This window comes from Labrus mixtus, chromosome 15 (genome assembly GCF_963584025.1).
Source record: "Labrus mixtus chromosome 15, fLabMix1.1, whole genome shotgun sequence".
In the NCBI taxonomy this organism is placed as follows: Eukaryota; Metazoa; Chordata; class Actinopteri; order Labriformes; family Labridae; genus Labrus; species Labrus mixtus.
Genome location: NC_083626.1, coordinates 29,044,641 through 29,054,640, shown reverse-complemented (window position 1 = coordinate 29,054,640; position 10,000 = coordinate 29,044,641). Strand labels below are relative to the sequence as shown.

Genomic DNA, 10,000 nt, shown 5'->3' with positions numbered 1-10,000 from the left:
TTAACAGGAATATTCACCAATAGATCACCTGAGAGGGCGTGAGGCGAGAGGTCTCTAGGCTGCAGCCTGACCCAAAACCTTTGTCAGTAACTTCTAAAATCTGCAGCTGATTGGATGTAATAACCACGCAGCCTGTAGGAGGCGCTCACACTGTTTGTTTCTGTTCTCTGTCTGCAGGCGAGCAGCGACAAGAAATCTGACTGAGAAGAACGAAGACGGTTTCCAGCTTCTCTCATCGTCCTCATCGTCGTCAGCAAAACTCTCTCCAGAATCCACGCCACCGTCCTGCTCAGAGATGCGATGTCACTTCCTGTCCTATGATTACATCACTGGGCTGTGATTGGTTCTTTTCATGTTTTCATCAGACTCATCGGAGCTTCAGCAGGAGAGGAAAAAAAGATCGTCAGCTGTCCGTCAAACATCTGTGTGACTGTGGGAGTTTGCTTCAAACTTTTCTGATTGTTTGTTTGTTTTTTTCTGGGAAACATTTTTCAGTTTTTGTTGGTGTTTCTGATCATTCCCCGTTTCCTGCTGCTGGAGAGACAACACTTCCTGAACTCTTTCCTGCAGGAACAAAACGAGTTCATTCCAAAATCAAGTTCCAAAGACTCCTTTTGAACTCCTGAATTAAAAAGAAATCATGAAAACGTTTCACATCATGGATCAAGTCTCCAAACTAAAGAAGCCCTAAAGACACTTTGTTTCCACTTTGTTTTCCCGTGATAACGACAACGTTTCAACTGTTTTCTTAAGATCGTTATCATCACAACGTATCGACTTCTGCTTCACGAGATAAATCTGGCGAGAAAACAACCGAAATCTGTACGTCATCACGGAAAACTGAGAAGAAACGGTGTGTGGGACAAAATCTGGTTATTAAAACAGAAACTAAAAAATGTAAATGTTGCACATCATGGATTCAAATCAGGGTTAAAAAATCTCCAAACTACAGAAGCCCCAAGCGCACACATGCATTTTCTCGAGATCGCTATCATAACAGGAACTCCAGTTCTGTTCCCCGAGATCTATCTGTCAAGAAAACGATGAAATCTACACGTTATCACGGGAAAACGTGTGAATGTGCGTCCGCTAGGGGTGGGACTCAACATCGATACAGATGATATATCGTCTTCTTGACTCGTTTGATACATCCATCCATTCACTCGTTGTTAGAATCAGAACAAAATAATGGAAAGAGAGTGACTTGAGGGGCCAAATAATACGAAGAAGCCAATTGTCGGGAAAATGTGAGAAAGAAATCGAAACATTCATTCTGCTGGGTAACTTTTCAAGGCTCATATTTTTTAGTTCATCAGATATCGTGATGCATTCATCATCGTCTGTTTATTATAGAATCACAGTATCGTGATATTGTTACCCTGAGACACCACGTACAGCGCATTGTGACCCTGAGATTCCCGCCCCTAATCTCCGCTCCGGGCTTCCGTACCAAAACAACTTTTATTTCTGAGAACTCGGAGTGAAACTTTTTTTTTTGACGTCCTCATTCCTGCTTTAGCGACGGTTAGCATCGAGTTGATTTGTAACGTAAATATCAGCAATCTTCTTTCTGCTGTGTGCTGATATCTGCTTCACGTCTTCAGATAGTTTTGTTTCTTGTGAGGTAGGGGGGTCAATGAGCTCGCTGTTTTCTGGCCTTTCAGACTCTGATTTTCTTTTATCTGCTGGAGAAAAAAAAACAGAGAGCATCGATGTGTCCTCGACTTTAAATCAGATTTCTGCAGAATTAGGATGAGATGTGAAACATGACACATTTTGTTTTCTAGAGACTCAATATCTGGGCCTCAGTTCTTCAACTAGAGTGTGACACAAACACTGTTTCCTGTCTTGAGTGTGTGAAGGTGCATGCAGCAGTGAAGGAATAAAACATGTTTGATGAGCATCTGTAGTTTCAACGCTTTGATTAAACGAGCTGTGCAAAAACAAAAAGTCAAAATGTGCTTTGGAACGTTTCTCTCCTCTTAATTCCCGATGTTCAGACTCGGTTAGAAAGAGCAGAAACTTTGTACGCTGAATTAAAGATCAGCGATTTAATGATTCAGCAACATTCAGACCAAACCTCAGTCATTTTTCTTTCTGTTTTTATACACGTGTTGTTTTCTTCTGTTTTTCCACTTTCACATGTTTTTGTAGACATTTTCACAGGCAGTGAACTTGTATTTTGAGTTGTGTTAAACTCCAGGGGGCGCTGTTCACAGGGATCGTCTGGTGGACTGTATCTGAAATAAAACCACAAATGAAGCGTCCACAATGTTTACAGGTATCTTCTTTTGTCTGTTCACTGATTCATGTTGACCCTCACCTGGTGTGAACGTTAAACTGCAGCTCAAAAACATTTTCAAAACAGAAACCAAAACTGAAATATTATTAGAGATTAAACCAAGTAGCAAACTCTGGTGATGAAAACTGAGGTCGATGCTGAAGTGTAAAATCCTGCAGTTCCTCAAGTGTCCACTAGAGGCTGGCTGCAGAAACACAGGAAGTCACATACACACCCATTCTAAAAAGTCTGTTTTTACAGCAGAGATTAACATGTTTACAGCCTGGTTCAAAAAACCCAAATAGGTGTGATTAGCTCATGTCTCGATGGACACACACTGTACGGGGGGTGAATGTTTTGATGACTCATCAGTTTTGATTTGATGAAGGATAAGAGTTATTCACAATAAGGCGTGTAGCTGACCTGATTGACAGGTGGGCGCGGTGTAACGGTTTGTCAGGAGGTTTAAAACCCGCCTCAGCTCCAGCTCTCAGCCTGTCGTTAGGTTGACTGAAAGTTAGACTGAGACAGCATTTCCAGCATGGAGACCGCCATCGATGGGACTCCAGCGCCCCCTGCAGGGACAGATGGCTTCGTCAATTTATATTTACGATGGTGAGATCTCGTTTTTTTTGGACATTTGCATTGTTGGGAGTTTTGAGCTTGGATTGGGTGCAAATCCAAACATTTCCAATGTTTTTGCAGTTTCTGATCAACTCATTCTTCCTCTAAACCTATTTCTGAGTCAGGCCTTCTTGGGAGTCAGGGGTTAAAGTAAACACTAGCTGCACAGCGGGAATTTTTCCTGATGATTTGCTCAATTTAAAAAAAAAATTTTGTTTTATTTTCCACTAAGAAGCTTCGGTAAGTAAAGCTTTTACTTGAATGCAGGTTTAAAAATGATCAGACAAATCATTACATGATGGTTTTTCCATTTTTTTAAACTTTAACTTTAATTCCTGATTAGTTTTTACTTTCAGCAGAGTATTTTTTACAGTGTAGTACTCCTACTTGTACTGCAGTAAAGGACCTGTATACTTCACCGCTGACCCGCGCACACGCCTGTCAGTCTAAACATAGAGTCTCGGCGTGTCCTCCTCTTAATAAGGCAGCTGTTTGGTCTAAACGGGTGTTTGACTTTTCAAACCGGTTTGAGCCGCTCTGCCTCCACTCTCCTCTCCGTCGTCTCACCGGATCATCTTTCAGGGCCGACCCGAGCGCCTTGTGTCTCAAACTGCTGACAGGACAACGTCTCAGGCCAGGATCTTTTTATTTTTTTATTTTTTTTAAGCCCCCAGTATTTCTGTCCTCTGCTACTTGGAAGTTCAGACTCCAGAGAACGGACTGTCCGGTCACACAGACGTTTCATTTTCTGTGCGACTGCAACGCTTCGTTTGTTACCTTCTCTTCAAGCAAAGCAACAGCTTGATTATTGCGCCCAGAGAAAGGAATTATCGATGAAAACTGGAGTAGTCTGTTATCCTCCAAGAGTATAATAAAATATAAGTGTTAAATAAATAATTATAAATGTACAAACTGTAAAGATGGAAATAAAACAAACAACTCAGTAACCATAGAGACGGATCAGCTGTTTGTCATGAAGTTAGTTTTATTGCCATTGGTTTAGTCTGATGTGAATGAGCACAGTGATCACAGCATGGAGACCCTCACAGGGGTCAAAGGTCAATGAAACACAGGTGACACCATCAGGGCTCGACGTCAACTCTTTCATCATCATATCATGTTTTTTGCTTTTTTGGCTGGTGACACAAGAACGTCGAGCCCCGAGCGTCGTCTCTTATCATTAACACAGTTATTCATTAATTCAGCTACTTTTTCACCTTTTTTTTTTCTCTAATCTAAAGTTATGGATGGAAGACTGCGTTTACAGGAAGTCACAGAGACACAGGTACATTAAAAATGGCCGACAGTTGGATGGATGAGGTCACCATGTTGGATCAGTTTTGGGCTGGAAACAGACGGGACCGAACTTTTAACCATCAGAATAAATCTTTGCTCTAGCACCAGTGAGAGAGTAGATACGAAGACTTAAAACTTCAGTCATTTGTTTTCCTGGACGCTCGCAAAGCCTGACAGAGAACTGTTAATCAATGACAAAAAATAAGACACTCTTATAAGACTTGATGAGACATATGTTGTTGCAAAGTTGGTTTTGGTTGATGCAGCCAGTTTCTGCTGGTTCTGGTAATACATAATAATACAAGCAGGTAGGTTCGTAGTGTTTTTTACTCTGATTTCTACGAGGATTTGCACTTGTTGATCAGGAATGTCAGCAGATAAAATGATAATCTCAGGAAGTGGAAGTCACCCTGAATCTAAAAATATATGTTTTATGTCTGTATGTTTAGAAATAATTGAGTTACAGCTCTAAGTAAAAAAATGACTTTTGAAGACTTCTCCTGTTTGCAGACGATGTTGTGCTTTACTTCAGAGATCCCCAAAAAGTTAACGTCATGTCTGAGGTATAAATCTGATGTGAGTTTGATTATTTGATTAAATTTCAGTTTAGTTTAACAATACTTGTTGCATTTGTCTGCAGAACAAGTGGAAAACATTAAACAAACCGTTAAATAACTTGAACTGAAGACTTTCTGCATCTTATCGGTTTGATGCAAAAGCGAGTTTTGAGCCAACCAACTCATCCTCTCTTTGAGAAACTTATGAGACTTTGATTTCATCATTATTAAATAGTTTTCCACTTGCATCATAGTCCTCTTTTGTAGCATTTTAGTTAAAAGCTGTTATGATGTTTTGATTCACAGAAATGTTCATTAACATATTTGGCCTGTCTGGACTTTTTTCTGTTTCCAGCCCAAACACGATGGGGTTTCCCACGAGAGGAGAGCGCCCCCTGCTGGTTCCACTGCTACATTATCTGACCTTAGGTCAGCTTCCCAAAAAAAACTAGGAGGTAAGAAAGTTATTGAAAATCATGATTATGCGTTTTGATTGACAGGAGCACCAGTGACATTTCACAAACCCAACCTGTGCTGTCAAGAAAATAAAATTCAAAAGAAACAACAACAACAAAAAGTGTTTGTCTGTGTTCGCTTTCAAGTTCCACAGATGTCTTTTAGATTTTTGGAGATTAAAAATACTTTGGCAATGTTTTTGGCTATAAAATCACTGACAGTATCTTGAAAAAAATTAAATAAAAACACCTACAGTAAACAAAGCTGAAAATAACAAATTTGATCTCATTCAGATTTAAAAAGCCGAGCTGGGAGTGAGAGTCACTCACAGATCAGAAGGATTTTTTTTCATGGAAACAGACTCTGATGGGTTTTGGGAAACAGGCGCTCTCTGCTGAAGGAAACCAGCTGACGGTGAAGTTTGTCGACAGAATCGATGATAAAAACCTGCAGCAGGAAGTTCAGACTCCTTATAATGTTTGTCTCAATATAAAGAGTATTTATTTTATATTTTTGTACATTTAAATTATTAATTTGACAGCTACTGTGATGTCATCACCGGAGACTAACTGATGATTGGGTTTCCGACATCATTACCCTACAGACAGACTGTTTCAAATCCGTCTGTCTCTGTGTTGAGCTATCATCAGTTTTCCAGCAGACGTAAAAATATATTTTTATTTCTGTTCGTCAGATTCGTTTTCCCGCTCGCTGCTTCAGTCTCGATCAAAGATTCTGTCGCAACACTTTTTTTTTTTTTGGCTGAAGAGCACAAAGACGACGTGACATGAAACAGCATCCTCATTTGGTAATGTGTACATTTACATTTTTTCACATGTTCATAGATTCTTTTGTTTTTTTATGGCTGTAGATTTTAAGTTTTTCACGCTCTGACCCTCCCAGGCTCCCGTCTACGAATAAAAACATTAAAAAAACAACATTAATAATAAAACTTGAAAATGTCAGTTTAATTTCTATAAAAAATACTGTTAGTGTACGTTAGTTTTATTAGTCAAATATTATTTTTAAGTGGCACTTCAACAACATTTGATCTCTAATCTCTGGATTAATAATCTCTTTATTCTACTTTTAATCTCAGACCAGCCAATCAGCACCAAAGACACACTTCAGCATTCGACCAATCAATGAATACGTTTGAAACTGACACGTCATCGTGCGACGTTGTCACTTTAGTCTACATGAGATTAGTGCAATGGCAGACGTTACCAAACTAGCGCTGGTGCTAACGATGCTAACCGGTCTTTTTACACGCTTGGTTGGAAAACTTTGAAAATGAAATGGTCATTGCAGAGGAATGGGAGGAACATTTTCACATGTCAAGGACATCGTTGTTGACATCGTTTAAAAAAATTCCCACCGACATGTGGACTAGGCCTGACTCAAATCGTTTCAAAACGGGGAAACCAGGAGTTGACGTTATTTTGTTCCGATAAAATTCTGAATTCAGATTTTATTTTATGTTGGTCAACATCGTGAAGAGACATCGTCTGGCGGACTGAGCTGATTGGTCCATAATTGGTTCTATCTTAAAAACTGATTTACCATATATGGTATCAGTGTTTCCCAGTTTGTCATGGGTCTTTGGAAGCTCCTAATGACTCCTGGGATTTGTAGTTCTTATCTCTGCTGTAGTTTTACTGACTCATGCCACTGAGTTAACTGATCTGCTGCAGCCCCTCCTCAAACTAACTTATTTCTTATTCACATGGCAGCGTCTGAATCGGCAGTTAAACAGCCTTTAGAATATTTCTAGGATCTTATTTAACCTCCTGCTGAAGAGTAAAAATATGTGAAAATATACGTTTATCTCTGCTTTAAAATAAAGATGATCTGAGCCGTGGGGGGTCCGAGGAAAAAACACAGATTTTCTTTAAAACACACAGAAGAAAAAAAATCATCTAAAGCTAAAACTCTTCAAACACTTTAGCACTTGAGCAAATAAGAAATCAAAAACGTAAAGAAAAAAAAAAATTCCCTTTTTTTGTAGTGTGTTCAGAGCCACACGAAGCATCACTGCATCGCAGCAAATCCGCCAAAAATACAAGCCCCGCCCCTCGCTGCTTGTTCACGTTAGCCAATCGGACACGACGGAAAGGTCTCTCAGAACCGATAGACATTTTGATTGACTGTGGATGTAGAGTCATTAAAATGTGACCGTGAATGTTTTACAGTGTCGTATCACTTTTAGTGTTGTGTCGGTGTTTGAGTTTTTGTATCGGTGTTGGAGAACCTTTAAAACAGACTGAGGGTTATAATAAACATTACAATAATCCTTGTCTGTTGGCAGCCGACGCCGCTGATGCTGCTTTTGCATAATAAGCTCAAAGAAGTTTTATCTTGAAAGTCTGAACAGGAAGTGAGGTAGCCTGAAGCTCTGGTTGGTCGCTCCGTGGGCGTCGCGTCGCTCATGTTCGCCGGGCTAAACGTGAACAATCAGCCGTGAATCATCCTCATCACATTCCCATACTGCATCAAAATATAGATAAAACACATATTTAATATATATTTATATTTATATATTTCTGTCGTTCTGTATCTGCAACAAAATAAATCTCTGATTCGTTTTACAATATGTAAAACAAAAACACACTAACAGGAGTCAAAGTGCCAGCGGACATCGTTTCACAACGATGTTCAGACGTACTCTTAGTTCAGTTTACATTCGAATCATCAGCTCACTCTGTGATTGGTGGACGGGGAGTGGTTGCTAGGAGACAGAGTTGTAGACACGCCCCGCCTCCGCAGACTGCTGATTGGTGGGAAACATAAAGCAGAGCTCACACAGGACGTCCTGGAGAGCTCTGCGGTCGGCTGTGGTCGACCGTTTGGGCTCTAGAGTTAAGACAACGACGTAAGGCAATGCTCGGCAACAAGCTGAGTCCTCCGGCTCTCATCTTGACAACCAACACGATAAAACGTTTTTTTTTTATTGTTATCGTAATGACTTTAGTGAAATAGGACGACTTCAACGAGTGTGTAAAGTGAATCTATTCATCACTAAAGTACGGCAGCAAAAAACAATTGTCATTTTGAACTTTCAGTTGTTCAGGAGGAGAGCGAGGTGTTTTGTGGGAGGAGCTCAGCGTTGTTGGTGCCGATGAGACGAGGCAGAGAAGACGGAGAAGAAGAAGAAGAAGAGTGATAGTGTTGGCATTTTGGAGCCCTGGTCTGGATCGACCCCCCCCCCCCCCCCTCCCCCCCGCTGGGCGATTAATCGCTCCGTTTGGCACTTCATCGAGCCGGGGACGCAAAACGAAGCACGACCTTCGACCTGAATCTCCTCGTGAGGAGGTCAGAAACGGAACGTGAGGGGTTAAAAATCAGATCAGGTGAGATTTCAGTCATTTCTGTTTTTTTAACGTTTTTCTTTTTAATGTTGAAATGTTGAACTCTGAGCGTCTCTTTTAATCTTCGATATGATTCTAATAAAAATCAAACAATATTCAAACCTGTTTGGTTACCACGGCAACAGAAATAGAAGTCACTAACGTCGGGTCATTTCTTGTTTTTATGTTTTTAAGTCAAACTCCTGCACACCGTCTCAATCGTACAAAAACATTGGCAACATTTCCGTTTATGTTGCCAAAGTTTTTGTGCAGCTGAGACGTGTGCAGGATTTTAATTCTTCTCCTGCAGGGACTAACAGATGAGTCTGTGATTGGTTTATTCATTGGATGAGTCAGGATGTGATTGACAGGTGGACACTTTCAGGTAATTGAAGTCGAGACACGACGACAGAGATCCTCATTATGCTGATGACACTCTGATGTGGAGCTCTGACCTCGGCTGGATTAACATGATGATGATGTCATCAAACAGATTTAGACAGTTCTGTACCTAAAGTATTGAACTTCAATATTTTATAAAAACCAGATCAGCTGGAAGAACCACGACCCTCATCTATGATTCTTTAGATTCAAGAGTAATCAACCTGTCGATGGAATTAGTTGTTTGAAAACTCCATTATTTCACATTTAAAATAAAAACTGTTGGGCTTTTATTTTGAAATGTTTGTCCTGTCTTCAGCTGTGAGAACTTTAATTGCTGTGTGCTTTTATTTTGAAATAAAGTAAGGCCGTTCCTGTAGATGGAAGGTTAGGACAGGAAGTTAAGCACAGAAACAGGAAATGGTTAGGGATCCCAAACTGAGGTCAAACAGCTCAAAGGAACAGTAACAAAGGTCAATGTGTGATGTCATAAGGTCAATGTGTGATGTCATGATGTCATAAGGTCAATGTGTGATGTCATAAGGTCAATGTGTGATGTCATAAGTTCAATGTGTGATGTCATGATGTCATAAGGTCAATGTGTGATGTCATAAGGTCAATGTGTGATGTCATAAGTTCAGTGTGTGACGTCATAAGGTCAATGTGTGATGTCATAAGGTCAATATGTTATGTCATCAGGTCAGTGTGTGATGTCATAAGGTCAATGTGTGATGTCATAAGGACAATGTGTGATGTCATAAGGTCAATGTGTGATGTCATCAGGTCAATGTGTGATGTCATCAGGTCAATGTGTGATGTCATCAGGTGGATATTACTGTCTGAGAGTTTGTTAAAGTGAAATGAGACATTCAAAGATGCAGCAGTGTTCTTCTTTTACATCACTGAGACTACAGGGAGACACTGAGGACGAGTATCTACGGAGAGCCTGAAGGGACAAAATAAAACGCATGCAATTAAAATGAATTTTAAAAGAATGATTGCGTTAATTTTGGACCTTAAGCGCTGACTATTTATGTGTTTGTTTGCATTCAGGGGAA

General features: G+C 40.1%; 1 protein-coding gene across 2 annotated transcripts in view; it reads left to right on the top strand.

Annotated features, from left to right (window-relative positions):
- bcap31 (B cell receptor associated protein 31) overlaps positions 1–1,903 on the top strand; it is a 16,920-nt gene extending 15,017 nt beyond the window's left edge. For both annotated transcript variants that reach the window (XM_061058457.1, XM_061058455.1), the window contains exon 8: positions 178–1,903. In XM_061058457.1, coding sequence (XP_060914440.1) covers positions 178–204 — 27 coding nt within the window. In that variant the 3' untranslated portion in view covers positions 205–1,903. The remainder of the gene's footprint in view (positions 1–177) is intronic.
- Positions 1,904–10,000: the final 8,097 nt, after the last annotated feature.